Here is a 23,267-nt window from a genome sequence, read left to right as displayed (position 1 = left end):
TTCCATAGACTGCATCAGCATCCTGATTATGATCCTGTCTTCTGTTGAGGCCCTGTGAAGTGCCTTGCTACTTTGACTGCGGAATACCAACCGGTCAGCTGAGACAGTGATTTTGTACCTAACCACATTTCAATTTTGGTGCGACTTTTTCATTTTGATGTACAATCCCTGTGAATCTATGTGTAAATGTGTTGAATGTAGAATGAAACTAGTAGTTTGTGAAGTCTCGATATGAGTCGTTTTTTGTTTGTAGGGAGGATTTTCAGTTTGAGTGAAAAAGGCGTGAAAAGACAACTCGTTCCAAATGTAAAGGAGTATACAATTGCATTTATTGTATAAAGACATAGTTTGGGTAACTTGGGTAGTCATCATGTCAACAGACTCATTACTTGATAGAAAAATGTCTGCCATAAAATATTACTACAATCAACAGCAATCACAAAAGGATAAAAAAACAAAGGGTTGCGCACAATACTACGAAACAGTGGCAAAATATCCTGCTTGCTCAAGGGCTGGGCAATGAAAATCTATGGTATTAACACCTAAAAAAACAAGAAGGATTCTCGCTGAGGAATCCTATTAAAGAGTAAATTGAAAAGACGATAAACGAAGCAGAGTAGCAGAGAGTGACCCGACCGTCACGAGGGGAAAGCATGCATCTTGTTCTTGGCTAAGCTTCATATTAACAAGCAAAACTAGTTCACACAATTGATTTATTTCCCACACTAATCATGTCTTGCTTTGCATACATTATTTCGAAATCTACCTTGTTTTTGAAATCTACACCTGTGGACCGTAAAACTTTCAGCCGGCGTCCGCAATCGGCGTCTGACGCCGAAGCACAGAGTCCTCCGCTCTTCTTTCTTACCGATTAATCTCCGCTGAAAGGGTTGAAAGGGTTAAGACTCCAGTAGAAAAGAGACACCGAGGACCAGTTAGACGGCTCTGCGTGAACGGACCAGGGGAGGGCAGGACAGGGGGCTACCTGGAGGGAGGACTAGCAGGAAGGGATCGGGGCTAGAGTCCATGTCAGGTGAGACTGTACAGACCGGGTCTTCAGGGCAGCGGGGGGGTTAGGGGTGGACGGATCTTGGGGCGAGGATGTCACTGGGAGCCCGAGGATCCCTGGTTGCCCTGGCCGTAGTTCCCATACTGGCTGTAATACTGGTTCCACTGGCTCTGGTTCTGGTAGTACTGCTGCCACTGCTGCGCATACTGGGGGGGGGGGAGAGGAAGAGGAGGAGAGAGAGGCAGACAGTTAATTATCAATATCTCCAGAACATAGGGGAACACGCCAGAAATAATACCCCTGACTCAAGCCACCGAAAGACTTAATAATTACTAGTGCTGTCAAGCGATTAAAATATTTAATCACGATTAATCGCATTAATGTCATAGTTAACTCACGATTAATCGCAATTCTTTTTTCTATGCTAAATATCCCTTGATTTCTTTGTCCCATTAATTTCTCATTTTAATGCTCTTATCAACATGAAGTGCATCGGCTTGCCTTGTGCAAATGTTTTTTTTATTGATAACAACATTGGCATATACTGATCAAAACAGGACGATACAAAAAAAATGCCTATGCAATTAAACGATGAACTTACAAACATACTGCCTTGAACATAGCAGTCAGGCTACTGCTTCTTTGTTTTGAGCCCAAAAAAAATAATAATTGCGTTAATCTCGCGATTAAATTATTAACGCCGTTAAAATTGGTTTAAGTTAACGCCGTTAATAAAGCGTTTAACTGACAGCACTAATAATTACCCTACGCGCTGATACAACCGGTTGTAGTTTTAGGCCCAATCCCATTTCTACCCCTTACCCCCTCCCCCTTCAAAACAAGGGGGAGGGGTAAGGGGTAGAAATGGGATTGGGCCTTAATCACTGGTATTACCTGCTGGTACGGCAGGTCGTAGCTCTGTGGTTTGAGTCACTGGTATTACCTGCTGGTACGGCTGGTCGTAGCTCTGTCGTTTGAGTCACTGGTATTACCTGCTGGTACGGCTGGTCGTAGCTCTGTCGTTTGAGTCACTGGTATTACCTGCTGGTACGGCAGGTCGTAGCTCTGTGGTTTGAGTCACTGGTATTACCTGCTGGTACGGCAGGTCGTAGCTCTGTCGTTTGAGTCACTGGTATTACCTGATGGTACGGCCGGTCGTAGCTCTGTCGTTTGAGTCACTGGTATTACCTGATGGTACGGCTGGTCGTAGCTCTGTGGTTTGAGTCACTGGTATTACCTGCTGGTACTGCTGGTTGTAGTTCTGCTGGGTCTGTGGCTGGGCCGCCTGGGCCTGCTGCGTCTGCGGGGCCTGCTGAGCCTGCTGCTGGGGCTGCTGGGTCTGCTGGGTCTGGCTGTAGCTCTGCCCTGTGGCCGCGGCGGCGGTGGCGGCGGCCGGCTGGCTGTAGCTCTGGCTGTAGCCCGGGTACTGGCTGTAGTAGCTCTGGTTGTAGCTGCCCTGGTTGTAGCCGCCCTGGTTGTAGCTGCCTTGGTTGTAGTTGCCCTGGAAACGACAAGAACCACGACACAATTTTAGCTTAGCACTGTAGGTGATGAGGTTAGAGGTTTTATTATCGTTTAACAACAGAAGTCTGCATGGCGACTAGGGGTGTGTCGGTTACACAACCCCCTTTTTTTCATGTACACGGTTAACCGTTTTTTTTAAATTAATTAATCATTTTTTTATTTAAAGTATTTAAAGTGGGCCGCCGTCGCGCTCACTCGGTTTAACGTCGTTCAAAAGGGGGGTTATTTGTTTATCAACACGGCGGATGCGCGAGCAGAATGATCGCAAAAAGAACATTTGTTTGACCGGTTGCCATGTTTATCTCTATATCACGGTGTTAATTAGGATGTTGTCAGCTTACTGTTACATTAAACTGTAATCAGAAAGCGCGATTATATGCTATAGGCCCTAGAGTATCTGTGGTATTGAGGCTGGGACGAATTTCAAATTATAAATATGCACACTTTATGTTGGAAACATAGAACGTTGCGATTCCCAGTGAAACAATGGCGTGGTGATATATATATATATTCTTTGGTTTTCCTTTACTGATATTTCCCAAACGGTTATGATTTACTAACCGGTTACACACCTAATGGAGACGTTTCCTTGCATGACGATACGGAGGATCATTGGGTGAGGGGATGACCCCGGTGTACAGGCGGTCGAGGTGTACCTGGCCGTAGCTGCTCTTGTTGTAGGGCGCGGGCCGGCTGTAGCTGCTGCCCCCAGACGATTGGTTGCGGTTGTAGCTTCCGCCGCCGCCTCCACCGCCGCCGCCGCCGCCTCCGCGGCCGTTGGAGCCGCTGTCTCGGTAGCTGCTTCCCCAGCGGTTCTGGTTGTTGTAGTTGCTACCGCTCCCGCCACGGTTGTATCCTGGAAACACCCGAAGCGTGTTAAGAACAGGCCGACATGCGTGGCCAACTCTAGCATGCCTCCACCAGACATGCTGGCCGCTAGCATGCTACCCCCAAGCTATTCGCTACAGACGTTAGCTTATCGTGCTGCAGTGGGTGACGGCAAAAAAAAAGGACCAATGTCCAATGGACAATTATTGAGTGTAGACGGCACAGAGAACCCCCCGTCCCCCCCCCACTCTGACCGCTCGGAGAGCCCTCTCACCTCCGCGGTACCCGTTGCCGCTGGTCCCACCGCGGCTCTGGTACCCGCTGCGAGGCCCGTCGCGGCTGTCGTAGCGCTGGAAGCTGCCTCCGCCTCCCGCGCCGCTGCCGCCGCTGGAGCCCCGGCCCCGGAACCCGCCCTGCCGGCTGTCCATGCGCTTGTCGGGCGGGGGCCCCGCCTTGCGGCCCTCCTCGTTATACTCCTTCACCAGCTTGTCGGCTTCCTCGCGCTCCAACTCGGGGAATTTCACGTCGTCCAGGAAGTCGCCCGACTCGGGCAGCGTGAAGTTCGCTTGGGGCGCCACAACCAAGTCACACAGAGGGATGGGGCGAGGGGGGGGGGAGAGAGAGGGAGAGACAGAGACAGAGTGAGAGAGAGAGAGAGCGAGAGACAGAGACAGAGAGGGAGAGAGAGAGCGAGAGACAGAGGGAGAGAGAGAGAGACAGAGACAGAGCGAGAGACAGAGAGGGAGAGAGAGAGTGAGAGAGAGAGAGCGAGAGACAGAGGGAGAGAGAGAGAGAGACAGAGACAGAGCGAGAGACAGAGAGGGAGAGAGAGAGACAGACAGACAAAGAGAGAGAGACAGAGAGAGAGAGAGAGACAGAGAGAGAGAGAGAGAGAGGGAGAGAGAGGGAGGGAGCATCCGGCCAGACGGGAGGATGGAGTTGAGAGAGGTAGAGAGAGAGAGAGAGATGGAGGGGTTGGGAAGTGGAGACCAGAGCAGCCACACCACCGCAAGACAAAACGAAAGATTAAGTTAGTCTCAGGCAGCAGCAGTGTGCAGACATGATGAAAGGTTCAGCAGGTAGATGAAAGCAGATGGCTAGGTGTTTGGCCAGGAGCGGAATAGACGGGACCTCCAAGGGGACACGTGGAGGAAACGTTTGTTCCATGCAAACACAGGAAAGATAGGGGGGGGGGGGGGGGAATAGATACAGAGGGAGAGATTTAGAGAATAGGGAGGGTGTGAGGGAGGGGTAGGGGATAGAAGGGAAGATGGGGAGGGACTAAGGGAGGTTGGGTAAAAGAGGAAATAGCACTGCAAACCAAGAACTGGTTACGTAATGCCGTTACGAATTAACTTTCCGTGAGCTCAGGCGGCGCGTGACTTTTGGTAAACCTCAGCGAAGACGTGTAGAAACATCTCTTTCGGGAATAAGAGGTTACGTAACTTTAGAGGTCACGATAGTTTAAATTATCAAACCGATTCAGGCAAAACTGAAGCTCGGTTTGCAGTGTATTCGAGGGGAGCTTGTATGAGACGGTGGCAGATATAGGGCAAAAAAAAAAAGTACTTTTAAAGATTTTAAATTTAGGTTTATAAAAATGTCTACATTTGAAATTGGGCCAAAAGGCTAAAATGGTAACGAGAGTTTGGGACTGGGTAGGGGGGGGGGGGGGGGGGGAGGGGGTGGGGACATCTTTTTTTTTGATTTAGAGACAAAAATGAAAGTAAAACAAAACAAAGAGTAATAAGAGTAGATCTGGTGTTTGGTTGATTTCCACAACGTTCCTACCTTTCATTTCTAATACAGCATGATCTGGCACATCCTTCCCCTGCTCATCAGTTTGCTTTAACGTTCGTTCTTTTAAGTCCTCGTCCGTGGGACAAACTACTATAGCCTTGCGTTGAAAACCTTCAAAAGGACGCATTTTTCGTCTCTGGGCTGATCCATATACATTTGTCTAGCAACGGTGACAAGAGAGAGGTAGAAGCTTGTTTGTTATTGATAACTTGTATTGGCTTTCCACTGGGAGCAAGCTGGAACCCTGTAATAACGAAGTGAGAGAGGATTGGCTTGGTTGTCAGTCTAGCGATGTTTTAGTTACTCAGTTTCTATTGAACCTCTCCTCACTCCCCACTTACCTCGAGGTACCGGCACGCATCGTTTCGCCGTCAGGGGCTCTGAGACTTTACCCGAGGGAGAACCCCATGAATCTAAATTGAGGATATATAACCTGCTCTTCTTCACTGACGTAACATTACACGGCGAATTACATACTCGGCAAAGATTTAATTCATTTTGTCATTTCAACTACAGCAATTCTAATATAACTTGCAATTGGTAATGTTGGTCATCACTGGAATTAGCTTTTCCATTTGGATTACTCCTTCATAGCACTAGCATCTTTCAATTCTAATTTCCTCTGCTTCATGTTGAAATCCAATCAACCGTAATCTTGAAAAATGTAAAAGGTGTCTTTTCAAAACAACTAATCCGATTCAAGTTAGCAGTACAGCTAGTTAGCTACCCTGAAGAAGCTCCAACACCCTACGAGGTTCTCCCCACCACCCACCCCCGACTTACCTGTTATCCATACGTGCTCGTGGACGCGCACTCGACAACAACAGACATAGAGGAAACCTACCTGGGGGTACTCACGGTTTCCATGGAGATAAGAGGGACCCCCCCCGCCCCAGAGACCTACCTACCTTTTCCAGCCAAATCGCATGCTGTATAATAGGCGCTGAAAATCTCAAAAGGCGTCGGTTAGTCGTCACTTACCTTGAGGGTTAATTAATTAACACAAACACAACACTTCCATGTATATATACCTGTGTGCCAAACGTAGCTTTATAAAAGACAAAGCTCTCGACGCTAGCGTCTTTTCTTTTTTTTTTTGTTACCATAGCAATTGAAGGGTTTTGGTCTTACTCACCAGGTAGAGATTACTTGTAGCATCAAACATCTCTTTCTCTACATAGTCATGGTTTACTGGCACATTGTTGAGATGCACCACACAAAGCAATACCGTATAGTGTGACAATAACAAAAGCGTAAAAAATAGAAAATGACAATACAAGGTATATAATGCAGAAGGGGATGAAAACATTGTCACTTGCATAACGAGGAGTCAATCAGGTTTTACAATACAACACAGGCAAAGTGACCACAGTTCCTTCTACTCTAGCATACATAAAGCATAGCATACACCCCCCTTCTGAAAGGTAAACACAATCCATTAGAGAGACACATGGGGCCGGTGTGGGTGCGGGGGGCAGTACCTGGTCGAGGATGTAGTTGCGTCTCTTGCGTGCAGCGATTTCAATCAGCCGGTTGAGACACTGCGTAGCCTGCTGGATCAATATGTCCCAGCGGCCCGCGTAGTTCCTCTGGCGGCGCAGACCCCCTACCTGGCGAGCGAAGGGGGGGGGGACCGCACCGTAGTCAACACAATGTCGCCGTGGTAACCAACAGGCTACTTCGGTGTCCAAAGATCCACTTATGCTATGCTTGTGTGTTGTACTGCGATGGTGACTCCCTCTCAAGCACTCACACAACCCAGTTACTCAGGTGTGATTCTGATCTGTGGCCCTGCTTGTCATGTAATCCCGTCTTCATTAACCCACTCCTGTCCATAAAAAGGCATAGAAAGCCCACAAAATATACCTTATAGAAATTAAATAAGACCACCTATCCGAGATCAGGTCCTTTTTATAATATGAGGACGTGTCGTACAAATGAACATGCATATGAACCTCCTCCCCTAGTCAGGCCCAAGTAACCAGGAGAAGGTAGTAGGAGAGGACGCGGGCCGTCCGTCCTCCTGACACTTGGGGACGCTCAGAAGAGCTGCACTCATACGATACTCGTCACAAGTTGCTGACCTTCATCTTGTCCATGATGGCGTTGGTACCCAGGATGTTGTACTTCATGTCCGGGTGGGCCTGGGCATGCTTCGTGGCCCATGTGGTCTTACCACAGGCGGGCAGACCAACCATCATTAGGATCTGAAACCCACATAGCCCAAACGATCACCATGGAGCCCAACATCTAGGAGTCAGCTGAACGACAGATGCAAAAGCAACCGCGTCGTCGTCGTCCTTCTCCTTGATGGGAATCCGTCCAAACTAGCGATGAAATGTTTGCTGGTGTACTCCCTAAGCTCCGCCCACAGCGCGTGGCTCTACTCTGTGCAGGAATTTGACGTCATGAGAATGTCAACAGGTTGCAGCAATGGTTTAGCGACACGTTTAAGACCACGGAAGCAATAAGGTAGGGCTGTACGGTATGGACTAAAATGCATATCATGGTATGATTTGAGGAATAGGCGGTAACGGTATTATATCACGGTATGTTAATTTTATCTTCTAATTTCGATATAAATGCCTCTGAAGGGGTAAAATACTGGAAAGGCAGCAAAACCGCATACATTTTTTAAAATATTTTCTCAAGTTACTTCCATCTCTATTCACGCATTACTTACTTTGTTACGCGTTACACACAACATTGTCTACCGGTCACACCGGTCCCGAGGTAACGTCAAAATCCATACTGTAGCGCAAATTCACACCGGTAAACCTTCAGCACCGTTTATACCGTACACCCCTACAATAAGGTATCTGCAGGTTTCAGCAGGTCAAATGTGAGTCTTTTTAAGAACTTTTCAATACCACCGTGAATGACATTTAAGACCTAAAACACGCGGTGGTGGGGGTTGGCAACAGATGCGAGCCAACTTCGGAAACGGACGTCTTCCAGCCAACTGTCCTTGAATTTGCACCTACCCATTGTCGCAGACTAGCTAGCAAGCACGCAGATAATCGTTTATACATGCTGCTAGCAAGAAAGAAGCCTCTCTACATGTCCTTCCTGAAAAGTCCCACGAGAAAAAAAAAAATATATATAGTCCTGCCCCGACATTTTAAATTTTTTAAGGCCTTAAATTTAGAAACGTGAATTTAAGACTTTTTAAGTATGCGCGGACAACCTGATAATAGCCTCCAGATTATCGGGTTCCGATTTCATTTTTGAAATTAAAAAAATTGGCCGGTTCGTGGTCGCAAATTGATCTTACATCTAAACATCATCATTCATCAAGTCTTTGCTCACCACTGAATACGTAAGGTGGGTGACAACGCCCTCGGCTGGCTGTGTATGAACCAGTCCTCCTACCTCACACTCCCCCTTGCTGGCGGGCCCGACGGCGCCCCGGGTCTTGTGCTCCATCTCCACGGTGTGGATGAAGGTGTAGCCCTCCGGAGCGGGGAAGTAGGGCTCCGTCTTCTGGCCGAAGTTGAACTCCACGGCGCAGTTCTTGACCAGGACGTGGGGGAAGAGGGCGCGCCCCTCCAGCTGCTCCTTGGTGGCGCGGAACGCCACGCCCAACATGGTGCCGTTCTTGGAGTAGGACATCTCCACCTCCTCGTTACTGTCAAAGTCCTGAGGGAGGAGGCGGCGGCGGTGTTCGTTACGTTTGGGACATTTCAGGTAGAGGAATGGCGGCACGTTTTGGTAACTAAATTAATTAATTGTAAAAAAAATAAATAATAAGGGATGGCTTCTGCTCCATGTAAGAAAAGTACACAATGATATGGACTGAACCTACAAAACATACATTCATATGCAGTAGATGTGACCAAATCATTAATAGCTTCTGGTGTAAAATGTATTTCATCCTGACCATTTCAAAGCCAAATCATTTTTGGGAGGAGAGTATCAACTCTACTCCCCACAAACAGCCTGCCCCTGCCCTCTTCGTGATAGGCTGCAATAGCCCCTGCCCTCTTCGTGATAGGATGCAATAGCCCACACCCTCCTCATACGTACGATGTAACAGCCAATGACGTCGTTCTCCCCGAACTTCTCCCCAAAGTCCTCAAATTTGCAGTCAGCGGATTTCTTCCCGGTCCCTCCGTAGCCGTAGGAGAAGGCTTCCTCACCTGGAACACAGAGCAAAGAAAACTCAGCCCGTCTCTCACACGCCGCACGGCATTCTGGGAGATGTAGTCTATAGACTTCCTCTTGGCTTACCAAGTTGGGTGCTGCAGGAGTTAAGTGACCAGCCAATTCGGACTACGTGAGGATCTGGCTCGCTGCTGGGCAGGTGCTTCACGGGAATTTCCTCATTTATCTGAAGGAAATGAAAGTATTATTTTTACAGTAATCCGTCTTTCTAATTCTAATTACAAACTAAAGGCTCAATGCAATGATTGCATTTTCAATAGTAATGTAGAGTAGTCTTAAGCAATGCGTTCTGCTGCAAAGCTTCTCTATGCATAATAATATTGAATATCACCAGACCAATACAGAAGCATTAACCATTACGACTGAGAATATTACTGGTTCTAACTTTACAAAGCCTGTACAGAGCGACCGACTACAGAGGGACCTGGCCATCACGGCTCAATCCCAATAGCGGACTTGTCCGCTAATAAGTCGCGAGACAGACCTATTAACTAGACCGTTCGGCAGGCCTACCTTCATCTCGTAGCAGACGCGTCCGGCACTGACGCCGTGCGTGGCCCGGGCGCCAGCCCACAGGTAGGCGAAGCCCTCGATGGTCAGCGGGTATCCGCTGTAGCGGTCGCGCGACACCTTGAAGTGCAGGTCGCAGTTGTCTGGGAGCACAACGTTTGAAAATCACCAACCCTTCATCTGATCACTACAATACTCTGGACCGGATTGTTAAGTGGTTCCACTTGTGTGTTTGTTTTTCAAAGCAGACACAATTACATTTAAGCAGACGCTTTTATCTGTGAGGCTGTGAATATTTAACCGTACAATCAAAATTGGAACAGCTACAAAAACGGTTTTAGCGCTGCAGTCATTAATAAAAGATAAGGCGACTAAGTGCAGAGCAGTCATAGGAATAACAGGGTCAAGTAGATCCCCTACTTCTGTAATGTGAAAACCATTACAGCACATCAGGTTATCCCACATCAAAGGGCTTTTCTAAAGCTCCACAAGAGTGCTGGACGGTTATTTATATTGGAGCGATAGACGGCGGGTTGACATGCAATCCCTGAGGACGCATCGCTCGTATGATAACGACTGCACACATTCGCTGGCTCTCCGTCTCTTATCTGGAGGGTGATTGAGTGGCTCACATGTGTCCATGGTGACGAGAGTGTCATCGATGCACTCCTCCTCGTCCTCCGCCGGGGGCTGCGGCGTGCGGGACCTACACGACACAAAGGGAACCCTCTGTGACTCAACCCTCCGAGGGAGGCGCGCTGGCCCAGCGTCCCACACGTCTGTGGCTCCGAGGGGGAGGATCCACAGCGCAGTGTGATCGGTGAACCCAATAGATAAGGCCGACATATGTGATCACTGTCATCAATAGACAGTCCTTAGATTGGCTCATTGTAATAAATGTACAATGCTTAGGGTGTGATCATTAATAAATAGATAAATTATGCCTACATGTGTTCAGTGTAATCAATAGATAGTCCTTAGATTGGCTCAGTGTAATAAATGTATAATGCTTAGGGTGTGATCATTAATAAATAGATCAATTATGCCTACATGTGTTCAGTGTAATCAATAGATAGTCCTTAGATTGGCTCAGGGTAATAAATGTATAGTGCTTAGGGTGTGATCAGTGTTATCAATAGATAGTCCGTAGATTGGCTCAGTGTAATAAATGTATAGTGCTTAGGGTGTGATCAGTGTAATGAATAGATACATTATGCCTACATGTGTTCAGTGTAATCAATAGATTATGCTATAGCCCGGTCAGTGTAATCAATGGATAATTTATAGTTGCGCTCAGCGTAATCAATACATTGTGCTTATGTGTGATCCCATGAAGCCTTGTGACTGGTTGTACGCTAATATTGTCATTTCCCTATACTACTGAAAATAGCAGCTTCCTTAAACCTGAGCCCTCTGAATGTTTTGGAGACCGCACATTGTTCCAAGTCTAGACTTTCCCCACAGGGACAATGGTTGCCGTACGAGTCCACCGCACGTGGAATAACATTCATGCCAGTCACACACATCGCACAGCTACCATGATCTCTGCCCTCTCAATAAATATTTGCTCAAAAAGGAATTTCAGATTCCCCCCCCCCCTAGGTCAATGTGTCAAGGCACTATCGTTCAACAGCTTTGTTTTTTCCCTTCTTTTACTGATTGTAGGCTGCAAGTCATGAGAAAAAACAGCCAGCATAGAATGTTTGATCAATAATAACCATCTACCATTGAAAACAATTCCGACAAGATCAAGCACAACAATTTAAAAGGGAACAAGACAGAGATTGCTGATGGCAGCTGTAAGCTACCCCTTAAAGGTGTAGTTCGGAAATTTGGACATAGGGCCTGATTCTTAAGTTAGCCACTGTGTTCTTTATCATTGGAGACAGTTTAACACAGTTTAACACATTTCATTCAGTCCTTCTAGTTTCAGAGTTCGCTCGTGCTAGGCTAGCGCACGGCAACGAGCAATACTGGCCTGCTAATAAAACCGTCTTACCCACTCCACAGTACACCCGAGGTAGACATTTATGAGGCCAGACTATAGATGTAAATGTCTGCGTTGATCGAATAATGTTAGAAATAAATCTAACCTTGCATCGCTTGAATCATCGCATTTTGAGGGACTACTTTCTCAGCAGCAGCGGAATTGTCTCCAATGATAAACGCCAAGGCTAACTTGGGAATCAGGCCCTAGGTCCAAAATTCGGAACTACCCCTTTAAGTTGCAGGCATCGCATCCTACAAATAACTTCTTCATACTTGCTGCCTGCATCATAATATTAACATGGTCTTAAACATCCCTCTAACACTAAAGCTTGTATCACAACACACGATGATCGGGAGTCTAAATATATAATTCAACACAAATCTACATCTCATTCTCTCCTTTCTTCAAACCCACTTCCCTGTTCCTCCCCCCAGTCTCCTGTCCATCAAGGTTCAAAGCTCATGGAAGACACCATAAAACCCACCACCAATCCCTCCTCCAGTGTACCTCTTTTCGTCGCGGTGTTCATAGTAGCTGTAGCCGCGGCCCTCGTCGTGGGTCCTCTTGCGGCCGTGCTGACTGGACCGTTCTCCTTCCGTCTTCACCTGCTGGCCGCCCTCTGGCTTCAGATCCTCCCTGCCTTGCTCTTCTTCCTCCTCCATCTTCTTTACACCCTCCTTCTCCCGCTCCTGCTCAGAGCTCTCCTCCCGCTCCTGCTCAGAGCGCTCCTGCTCAGAGCGCTCCTCCCCGGCCTTCTGCTCGGCCCCGACCTCCTCCTCCTCCTCCTCCAGCGGAGCGGACTCTTCCTCCTCTACGTCTACGGCGGCTGCTGCCTCGGGGACGGTCGTCTCCTCCTCCCTTTTCACCTCCACCGGTGATTCTGACGAAGAGGAAGGGAGGTGGTCAGGTGGTGTTTCACACAGCCCTTCTCGTGACTCAGAAAACGTCGTCCCAGCGTCAACAATGCTCCCATCGAAACCCAATATGATATTCAAATTGTAGTTAACAATAACAAGAATTGTCATGTGCAATGTTGCAATGGGTTCATTTGCAGAGTAACATCACCTTTTCAAAATAACGTTTAAAAGACCGTAGAGCGCTGGTCTTGCATACTTTTGGCCAACAGTTAGGAGTCAAGAGTTGATTATCTTGACCGACGATGCTTAATTCCCTACTTGCACTACTGATGGCCACCGTTATTCAAAAGCACGTGGGAATTCAAACTAATTGCAGCAGATTTTTATAGTTCCATAAGTGAATTAAATAGTATTCATAGCTATATTAATTACATATAATTAATAAGGATGTATATAATTCAGGGTTCTGTTAATATCCATGGCCATCTGTTCTTTTTTTCTGCTGTGCTTGATTTAATTAACTTCAGTACGTGCCTTAATTGATTTGAATCTCATTTTATTTTCTGCCTTAATACATTTCATATTGTAGTCATGAGGATTTGGTTTGTTTTTTTTCAACTGCGCAGATTCAGCCTACTAATTCAGTGGTTTTATCCTTTTAAAATCCTCAATAAATGCCAACCACTCAGGAGAAAAGCTGTAACAGATCATACCATAGACTGTATAGATAACACACAGCCAACACTGATTGAATTCAACACACAAGCAAACTTTCCCCCAATTACTTTAATCACCGTGACTGAAACTAATGAGGGCGCGTCTTGACGGATCAGTGCCCGATCCATCCGTTTTTATTTAAAGAATATTTGGATTTGGAAGGCTTTCGAATACCCATCCCTAAACTGGGACGGGCATGACGCGTCGATGAAGGCGAAGCTGTACAATCCTCTGTGCTTACCTTCCTGAGTCTGCTCCACCACGGGCTCTGGTTCAGACTTGATGCTTTCCTTCACCTCAGGCACCACCTCGACCTTCACAGGCTCCGGCTCGTCATCAGGCTCGAGGAGGTCCTGCACCTCCTCGCTGGCCTGCTGGCTCTCGAAGGGCTCCTCCGTAGCCTCCTCTGCCTCGTAGTCTCCACCCGAGTCCTTGTCTTCGTCCTGGTCCCCAGCCTCCTCTTCCATGTCGTCTTGGTCTGCCATCCCGAGATGGAAGAAATAGTATGTTATACAGGACTGTAGTAAGTATTTAATTTCAATTCAATTTTATTCGTATAGCCCTTAATCACCATTACAGTCTCAAAGGGGAAATAAATAATCCCTTCATTAAATATTTAAAGAAGGGATTATTAATGCAAATAAATTAAACTACCGGTACAATACAAATCGAGTGGTATTGCTACAAAGCAGTAGCAATATAAATACAAATGTAAGTGGTGAGCTGAATACAAGATGTTAAGCTTTTATTCAAACAGGCCAACCAACCGACCAATAAAGGGTCTGAAAAGCATGTCTTATTCACTTATCTCTAATACTGCAAATTACCAAATAGGTTTCTCAACCCATTGAGTATATGATATGGAACCCAGTAAAGATGATCTTTTGATAAGAAGAACAACTAATCCACTAAGGCCTTCTTGTTTTAGAATCATCAAAACTTTGAGTACAGATTAAAGGACAAAACTGGTCTGGCTGATCCAACTATCGTAGCAGCTTCACTAAAACACGTCAAAATGAGAAAATTCACCATTCCCGCCTTGCATGCCTCCGCATCCATCAGAATCAAGATCAAAATCTTCTTGTCTATCTAGATCTTCATCTTCTTCCTCATCTTCCTCCTCTGCGGGCAAGTCGTTGGAGAGCTCATCGTTCTGGTTGGCGGGATGGCCCCCGCCGTCCCCAAGACCATCTGTGGTGTCCGAGTCCAGTGCCGCCTTCAGCCGCACAACCAGGTCTGCCTTGAGACCACGCGTGTCCAGACCGCGCCGTTGGAGCTCCTCCTTCAGCTCGTTTACCTTCAGCTTCTTCACGTCCATACTCATCGTGTTGATATAATTTTCAGGATCTGAGGAAGAAAGCACACAATAAATCAGTCTTGGTAGGCTGCAATGTAGGAGACTATGGAAGCCATACAATTACCAATTCGTATGTGTGCAGCATTTAAGACACTAGTAGTAGTCTACAAGTTAAATCACTTTAATACATGCGTATTTGAGGAAAATGTAAAATTGCACATATACGTGTATAAATGTCCACATGCATAACCACACTATTGTTTATATTTGATTTTCTATATTTAAACGGCAAAGCGGTGATAGAAAAAAGTTCACTCGAACCCGGTGCTTCTTAAAATGTTCTTAATCTGAAGAAAACAAAAACAATACCGCCGTGCCGAACATTTCCGAAGTTTGCCGATGTTCGAAAAAAAATTGTCTTCCCGGTTGCTTTGCTATGCTAGCATTAGCCGGATTACAGTCGTGTTGAATATACACTAACACACCATATACAGTATATGGTAAGTAATATATATATAGAATTTACAATATGGCAATATTATAGAAATAAGAGTTTCGGAATTGAACCATAATACAGAAATATTGTCTTCAATGTATATAGCACTAGCTTAGCCAAATCCGCTAGCCCGAATATCCTGCAGCAAAATACAGAATTCCACAAACCTTTGGTTGTAGAAAACAAACGCAAGTTTCTCTGCAGTTCTACTTCTTATTCATTTACAATTTAGTCTTTGACTCGTTGTGAAACGCAGTTTTATTGAAAAAATGAAAGAATACGGCCTACCTGCTACACGAGTTGCGCGCGTCCTGCTTGGCGTGAAAACGACAGTTGAGCATTTCCGGCTATACACCCGCCACTTCCTTGTCCGGTAGGAACTAAAGTTACATGAGAAACACTTTTGGAAGTTCCGTTCCTCTACTGAAGTTATTTACTAACTATTGGTAAATAATGATTAAATTATGCATAATTTACTATATAGGTATATATATATATATATATACACATATAATTATTTATTTAAATAATAAATATACAACAATGATCAGATTTGATAAAGAGGAAAACGTTCATTAAACAATGCGAACAAAAGATATCTCAATAAACCAAGTACTGAAGTATTTATAATTTAGACTTTATTTTACAATGATTCATATACACTTCTATGGTACAGGCTGCGTTGTATTGAGAGCCAGCTAGGTGTAAACACTACATCAGCTGTCAATCAACCTGAAACACACGTCGGTTGGACCAATCTCTGGATTATAAACACAGGAATTGTTCAGTGCAATCCAACCTGTGTGACCTACAACATTTGGGTTCTTGGATATAGTTCAAGCCAAAAACACACATTGATTCTGCAATAGTTAATCAAAAAAGAACAAATGAAAATCACGTGGCCCATCTGATGATGATATGAATGAATCTACGCCATTTCAGAACCACATCCTGGGTTACCAATGTACTGTACATGCACGGCCAGCATGATAACAACACTATGAATATCATAGCGATAGCCTCGTTCCAGAACTGGTTATGCTAATGCTAGCATTAACACTTTTGTCCCCCCTTTGGCGCCCGAGGTGGCCGCCGCGACAGACAAGGATGTGTTTGTGAACGAAGCGTGGGTCTCTGGTTGCCGGGCACACGGCAGGGTAACGCCGTTCCGTCTCCATGTCTCTTTCCCCTTGAAACAGACGAGACTAACCCTAGCCGGATGCTGCCGTGCCAGCCTCCCAGAAAGCTCTGCTTCATACCCTTGCCGGGGTCGGGGCCGGGGCCGGGTGGGGTGCCGGGCTGGGGAGAGACAGTAGTAGGCGGTTGACCTCTCGGAGCTGGGCGTCCATGATCTCGGTGCTGAGGGCGAGCTCGCCCAGCTGCGTCTGCAAGCTGCTGATGGTCTGGCTCAGCTCCTCCTCTTTGCGGGCCGCGTTGGAGGCCTGGCGGGTGTACTCCAGCACCATGCATCCCGTGCCGATCAGGAAGATGATGGCTTCGCCGAGGAGCTCAGCCCCCAATTCCGCCGCTGCATCCTCGTTCAGCGGCTTGATGTTGGAGCCACGGAACCCCATGATCCTCATCTTGCTCCTCATCTCAATCCAGTGGTACACTAATGAGAAATAGAACCACTCAAATTGTGAGATTCGATTTTCTATATCAATCCCAGATGGGAAATGACGGTGTCACAGCAGAAAGTACTGGACGGTAAAATAAATCAAGAGAGAGATAAACATTTAAATATGGGTAAATGTTGTATGGTAAGAACTAGGCAAGGCAAGGCAAGTCCATTTTATTTATATAGCCCTTTTCACACACAAGGCAAGACTCAAAATTAATTAAAAATGAATTAATAGAAAAGAAAATATAAAATAGTACAATAGATAGAAAATAAAGGCAAAGTAAAAAAAAAAAGCAAATAAATACTGAAAATCTCTCTATACATAACATTATTATTACTTGAGATTGTTGAGGCTGACATGAGGGTGATGAGTGTAATATTTGTGTATTGCTTCAAATTCAAAACATGTTCATAACTGGGCAGACATTTATTTTGATTTTTTGAAATTCAAATAGAGAAGTGTGCCCTGGAAAGACAACGGATGGCAATATAAACATTCATGATCGCTAGCCTAGGTTATCTCCTGTTCAAACAGATGAGAGGCAGGAGGCCAGCAGACAAGGTGAAAAATAAAAATAGATGGACGTCCAACAATCGTGTCAAAACACATGACAAGGCTATCAAAAATATCAGAATATAACTATTACAACGTGGAGTAGTTCACTGCAATCAAAGTTAAACCGTACGATATTTATTTTTTTATTACAGAGTTGAATGGCAAATACACTTGGAAATACATTTGGTTTCGTTCGTTCAGGGGAAAGAACCGCCTTCATCGAAGATTTCCATTCCAATTGGTCAGCTACTATTGCCTCATGAATGCAATTGAATGCGTAACCAACAAACCTGAATCCTATTGGTTGCCATCTATGATCACGCCCATCCGTCTATGGACCCAACCTTTAGCTGTGTAGGACACTGATAGCAACCTGTCATTGACTACCGTTTATAGCTAATACTTACGTTGTGCTGGAGGAAGACAGACATAGTTCTTGAAGAATTCACTCCTCACTGCACCTGCTTTTATTCTGTTAGCAACGGGTTTGCTCATCTGCCTCACTCCGAGGTAGAGGAGCTTGGCGATGGGGAACGCACCGACTACCATCTTAGCGGAAGCTGTATGTTTTATGGGGGGCGGGACCAGGCTGTGGACGCTGTAGTTGACGTTGTCATGATTATTCATTAACGTGTCATACGTAAACATGCGTCTATCGGCGTAATACATCCCCCGTGGGGAACTTTGCAGTCTATGTTGTGGAATCGTTAAATTAACCCATAATTTATGTAATTTGACTGTTTCATTAACGTTTAGACTTGGAGAAAAGCCTTCCTCCTTCAATGAAAAAAATGTACGCATTATAGTGTAGCCTAAACAGTGTATTCAAAGATTCAAAGGTTTATGTTTGTCACATACTTATACAGGATATGCAGTGAAATGTTTGTGTGACATAGGCTACTCTGTATTTTCTGTGCTTAAATAATTAAATAAAAATACAATCGAATAAAATAAAATATAGGCCTAACGTTTAACCGAAATGAAGAATATTATTATTATTATATGTAAAATTAAAACAGGATAAACAGGGGGATGTACCAAATGTATTGTGCAATATGGCCAGGGTTAAAGATGTTTATGTATATACAGAAGTATACAATTAAATATGCCTACTCCAGAGCTAGGGTAAGCAAAGGCAATGGTGGTTATGGAATTATAATTTCCTAAATTAAATATTTATAACAACAATAAAAAAACAAACGGTAAAAACGGTATGACGATTCTTAGTGTAGAAACGTAATCCCTGTCTACCTGTGCTGCCAGCTGTGGACGCAACACCTGGATCAGATTACAACGAGACAACAGTGGGCTGTACCAGGATCCAGAATAGCCTCACTCAACACAACTGTGATTTCACGTCTGGGGGTACACTGCTAGGAGCAGTAGAGACGGAGCGCTTCAAAGTCACACTCCAGACCAAATAGCAACTGCGAGCGGTTTCAGGACAAAGTTGAGGAAAAAAAAGCAAAGTGTCGCACTTTTTCTGAGGGTAAGGAAATGTTATACTCCGATTACCTTTATTTACTTTTGGCTCGCTCGTGCCTTCCCGCGTGGTATCTAAAACTATCTGTCTGGTCATTGTGTTTATTCCGATTATACGTTTATTTTATTATAAGATGGTTCTTCTGTATATGCTGTATTTTATCGTCTGTTCTAGGCTTCACTTCACCACGGGAAGTTTTCTCCCTCGCAGTTTGGTTTATTGCTCGGTCCGAGGAGGAGCTTGTCGAGACTTCTACTAATGAAAATCAGATGTTTTCTGCCAGCCAACTCGGTAGCCAAATTGCAGTATAGACAGATGCACAATGTTGGTGTAGTTATTCATGAGGGCTACTCAATGTCTGCCTACAACCCATGTTTGGGAAACAAACCCAACGCTCTAATCAGAAAACGTAGCCTACTCCTTCCTTTCTCTTACAAATATCAGAACATAATGTTACGCGGCTTGGGGGTATTGAAGAAGGATACAGTTAGTGCGCAATGAGAACCCGCTCGACAGCCTGGGTAAGGTTTAGAGATACTCTACTTGCTGCAACCTGTGCCCAAACTATTTGTTGGCTGACGGCACATTTCTGCAACCACTTCACAGGTAATTTGGACTGGAGTGACGCGTTATTGACCTGGCTCTATCGTTGATTATTTACTGACTTATTACCTATCAAGGCATGTCTGTCTATCTGTCTGTCTTTCTGTCTGTCTGTCTGTCTGTCTGTCTTGTCTATTTATCTCACTCTCTCATCTCTACTTACCAACACATGCGCACACCCCTTATACGCATGCACCCAAGCACACACACCTATAGATCGAATGTCTTCCTAAACGTGGATAGACGTTACGTGTCAAACTCTGGAATGACGGGTTGTTTGTACAGTGCTGTGACATTCGTCCCCCCGACGAGAGAGAGAGAGAGAGAGAGAGAGAGAGAGAGAGAGAGAGAGAGAGAGAGAGAGAGAGAGAGAGAGAGAGAGAGAGAGAGAGAGAGAGAGAGAGAGATCATATACATAAAAATATAGAGCGAAATACATGTAATAATATGTAATACTAGTATACAACCAGATCCATGGTCTATACCTTGGCTTAAGCAATTTCATGTATGGGCAAAAAATTGGCCTACGGTTTATGGGCTTCAAATAAATAAATTATGCATAGCAGAATACATGTATCCAGCCAGACAAACCCTTATCCCAGAGTACACGGTGAGTGTGTACATCCTGTCCATGTCCTCATGTTCTTATCTGTGTCTTTGGATAAAAAAAAACATAAATCTGTGTGTGGGTATGTGTGTGTGGGTGTGTTTCACTGTGTTTCACTGTGTCTATTTCTGTGTTTGTGTGTACGTGTTGTTTGTTTGTGTAAGTGTGTGTCTTTCTTTGTTTTGTCTGTATCTGTGTGTGTCTGTGTGTGTCTGTGAGGGGGAGCAGAACGCATGCAATGTCAACCGTCAACCACAAACAGTGGAGTGCAAAATTACTGACATCTGATTCAGGATAAGTGGGATATTTTCATTACAGTCTGAACCAGAACACATGATTGACTTCTGATTAATTTACATTCAGATTCCTCATTTATCCAAGGGGATTTTTTCCTTCAGGTGCTCTGCTCAAGATATAAAAATAGTACTAAAAGTAGAGCACAAAGTACAATATTGACACAGAAATCTTAAATTAAAGCTTGAAAAATGTGCAATGTACAAAATGTATATAAATATCCGTAAAATATATTTCATGTATATTTTGCTCAGATTCTGGAATATTGATCGTTAAAATATAAAATAACTGCATGGATCTTGATGTATTAACACAGCAACCGGTATATCATATTATATGATGGAGCATTGGTCCCATTGCAGTTTTCCTTTGTTGATACAGCATATAATTGTTATTACCGGGATTTAAGAATCTCATTCTGGAATGTGTTTGATTTGGCAAGGGCACTTTGGAAGGAATACCTTGCCGGGCTACAGGTTTGTGTGTGTGTGTGTGTGTGTGTGTGTGTGTGTGTGTGTGTGTGTGTGTGTGTGTGTGTGTGTGTGTGTGTGTGTGTGTGTGTGTGTGTGTGTGTGTGTGTGTGTGTGTGTGTGTGTGTGTGTGTGTGTGTGTGTGTGTGTGTGTGTGTGTGTGTGTGTGTGTGTGTGTGTGTGTGAGTGCAGTGTGTCCTGTAAATCTGGTATCTACCGGGGAATCTGAAACAGTTTGAGAGTTAGCTGTGCTTCCACATGGCTCATTGCATTAGCATAACAGTAACATCCACCAGAAATAGTGTTAGGGAACCACCTGGCGTATAAGTAATAATGCAAGCTTTGGTTTTATGTCACCGAGAGCTACCTGTGGTTGTGGGGCACAGCTTTGTAAAGGTTTAGGTACATTCGTGTAGCGACTCATTATTTTGATGTTAAGCAAGTGATTGTTCCCAGCCTCACTTGTGATTCATTTTGGATATCCTAAACTAGTATTCCAAATGACTTCATGTTTACCGATAAGTTACCTCTAGCTTGTTGTTACAACCTGGCTCTGGGTGGCAAAAAAAAACCAAACAGGGCAAGTACAAGACACCTAGCACCTCGTCTTTAAGTATTTATTTCATGAGGCGTGCAAGCTTCCAAAAGACCTTCCTGAGGCAAACGGCGTGCGAGTTAAGCTATCCTTTGTTGTCCCTTTTTTTCGGGGGAAATACTTTCTCTGCTTTCAACCCCTCCGGGGGCCGGTGAACACACGGGGGCGCGGCAGAACCCCCGGAGCAGTGGGCCTCCGCAGTGCGGCGCCCGGGGGGGCAGGTGGGGGGTTTCAGGTGTCTTGCTACAGGGCATCTCACCCCATGGATGAGGACGACCAGCCCAACTACCCCCCCCCCCCCCGTCGACATTTTCTTTTTGCCTACCGGGCGGGATTCGAAAAAGGCCACCCTCCGGTTACCGGTCCCACTCCTTCAGAAGACTACATCGATTCATTGAACCTGAAGCTACGCAACATCTTAACGACATCCAAATGAGAATGGAAACATAGTGCCATTTTTTTGGGGTAAATCCATTGCCCTGTCACACAACTATGAAGACTATGAATATTTTTCCCTCAATTTTCAAAAAAACTCCTCTAGACTACAGGAGGGTAATATAATAATGTATCTTATGATAGTATAATATAGTCAGTATAACAGCCCTACCTCTCATGTGTTATAACTTCAATGAATTTTAGTCGGGGAGTCAGCACGGAGACAGCTCTCATTGGCCCCTGGTCAGCATCAGCTGGCCTTGGTTTAGTTTAGTTTAGTCTTCTTATGTATAATGTATTTTTTTCATTCGAAGAAAGGGTTTGGTCTCTCGTCTCTAACTTTTGCTATTTCTGTGTGTTCTGAGTCCTGATACTCGACAGTGACCACCCCCCTCACCCCTTCAGCTGCTCGCTAGCCGACCAGATAGTACTGCTGTTTACTTTATAAAGCTGTGAACTTTGCCTTCATTCACTGACCTTCTCTCCCGATACGACCAACAGAGCTTCTACACTCATCTCCTGGAATTCATTGGGAGTGAAGGACGGTCATCTCCAGTTAGTTGTCGTCGCACTTCCATCACTTCAGTGACAAATATTTAAACAATTCTGAGGCACATGTTTTGCATATCCAAGTGCATCCTGCCTGGGAAGGAGCACGGGGGGGTCAAGACAAGACAACAACCCCCAACATCCAGCTCTAAATGGCTCTGTCTTCCTGCTCAACAAACAACAGTTTTAATGTCATTTGACCCAAATCAGTTACAGCGGTCTTGAAACCACAGTTACCATGGTTACTGTGGTGACCGTGGTTGGCGAGGCGTGGACCCTTTGAAGTGAAACAGCACGGTCATCCTATTTAGCACCGAAAGCCCCCATAATGTCCCCCCCCCCCCCCCAACCTCCAACATGTCTGCCAGTCTGTTGTTTAGAAGCCATGAGTATAATTCACCCTGGATTTCTTCCTCCATTGAGCCGCAAACCTCCGCCAACCACTGCCAAGTCTCTCCAGCCGTCCTCCACCCACTCTCAGGGACAAGGAGCAAGGAGGAGAACAGCGAACCGGAGGCGGGAAGGAGGGCGGGCGGGAGAGGGATAATGACAGAGAGAGAGAGAGAGAGAGAGGGACATTATTTATGATTCAACCGAAACCAGTGGATTTGTTAGTGGGAGTTAGAGGGCTGTTGGTGATCTTTGAGTCACGCAACATGTGATGAGTGTGTGTGTGGGGTTGGAGGCGGGTGGGTGGGGTTGATCAGTAACCATCAGGGAGACACCCTGTCCTGTCCAACTGCATCATGGGTAATGCCGGTGTAATGTGGCGTTGGCCCACTCCCAGGTCTGTAGCCAGGAAGTGAAGGTTTCCTGCTGCTGTTGGTTAAGAGTGAATGGAAGGATTACACAGGTCACAGTA

At 45.4% G+C, this 23,267-nt stretch overlaps 3 protein-coding genes across 4 annotated transcripts in view; 1 reads left to right on the top strand and 2 right to left on the bottom strand.

The window, feature by feature from the left end:
- Positions 1 to 293: 293 nt before the first annotated feature.
- hnrnpul1 (heterogeneous nuclear ribonucleoprotein U-like 1) lies at positions 294 to 15,560 on the bottom strand. Of its 2 annotated transcripts, none has more exons than XM_056610982.1 (16): positions 15,481 to 15,560; positions 14,429 to 14,746; positions 13,641 to 13,877; positions 12,333 to 12,705; positions 10,468 to 10,541; positions 9,839 to 9,978; positions 9,392 to 9,491; positions 9,188 to 9,300; positions 8,534 to 8,800; positions 7,246 to 7,368; positions 6,643 to 6,771; positions 5,153 to 5,321; positions 3,636 to 3,926; positions 3,190 to 3,389; positions 2,247 to 2,510; positions 294 to 1,215 (listed from the first exon to the last, which is right to left on the bottom strand). In XM_056610982.1, exons 2-16 carry the CDS (start codon positions 14,721 to 14,723, stop codon positions 1,105 to 1,107), a joined length of 2,886 nt encoding a protein of 961 aa, XP_056466957.1. In that variant the 5' UTR covers positions 14,724 to 14,746; positions 15,481 to 15,560; the 3' UTR covers positions 294 to 1,104. The 2 variants fall into 2 exon arrangements, with proteins under 2 accessions (XP_056466957.1, XP_056466958.1); XM_056610983.1 differs by lacking the exon at positions 15,481 to 15,560 and adding an exon at positions 15,360 to 15,469.
- Positions 15,561 to 15,784: 224 nt separating this feature from the next.
- Positions 15,785 to 17,959, bottom strand: opa3 (outer mitochondrial membrane lipid metabolism regulator OPA3). The gene is made up of 2 exons (XM_056611350.1): positions 17,777 to 17,959; positions 15,785 to 16,804 (listed from the first exon to the last, which is right to left on the bottom strand). The coding sequence occupies exons 1-2, from the start codon at positions 17,916 to 17,918 to the stop codon at positions 16,446 to 16,448; spliced, it is 501 nt and encodes a 166-aa protein (XP_056467325.1). The 5' UTR covers positions 17,919 to 17,959; the 3' UTR covers positions 15,785 to 16,445.
- An 812-nt stretch (positions 17,960 to 18,771) lies between these two features.
- The window catches only part of ppp1r13l (protein phosphatase 1, regulatory subunit 13 like), a 15,961-nt gene continuing 11,465 nt past the window's right edge, over positions 18,772 to 23,267 (top strand). The window contains exon 1 of the mRNA XM_056612443.1: positions 18,772 to 19,458. The gene's annotated coding sequence lies outside the window, so the exon portion shown is untranslated. The remainder of the gene's footprint in view (positions 19,459 to 23,267) is intronic.

Source organism: Gadus chalcogrammus, chromosome 16 (assembly GCF_026213295.1).
Source record: "Gadus chalcogrammus isolate NIFS_2021 chromosome 16, NIFS_Gcha_1.0, whole genome shotgun sequence".
Taxonomy (NCBI): Eukaryota; Metazoa; Chordata; class Actinopteri; order Gadiformes; family Gadidae; genus Gadus; species Gadus chalcogrammus.
The sequence above is the reverse complement of the archived record's forward strand: the minus strand, read 5'-3'. Positions and strand labels throughout refer to the sequence as shown.

Excerpts from the sequence above, each read along its gene's own strand:
- hnrnpul1 (XM_056610982.1), bottom strand. The coding sequence starts at position 14,723 with ATGAGTATGGACGTGAAGAAGCTGAAGGTAAACGAGCTGAAGGAGGAG. Across the intron at positions 9,979-10,467 it reads TCTCGTCACCATGGACACAT|ACAACTGCGACCTGCACTTC; the intron begins GTGAGCCACTCA and ends TTGTGCTCCCAG. Across the intron at positions 8,801-9,187 it reads ACGTCATTGGCTGTTACATC|GACTTTGACAGTAACGAGGA; the intron begins GTACGTATGAGG and ends CTCCTCCCTCAG.
- opa3 (XM_056611350.1), bottom strand. The coding sequence starts at position 17,918 with ATGGTAGTCGGTGCGTTCCCCATCGCCAAGCTCCTCTACCTCGGAGTG. Across the intron at positions 16,805-17,776 it reads CTGTCTTCCTCCAGCACAAC|TGTACCACTGGATTGAGATG; the intron begins GTAAGTATTAGC and ends ATTTCTCATTAG.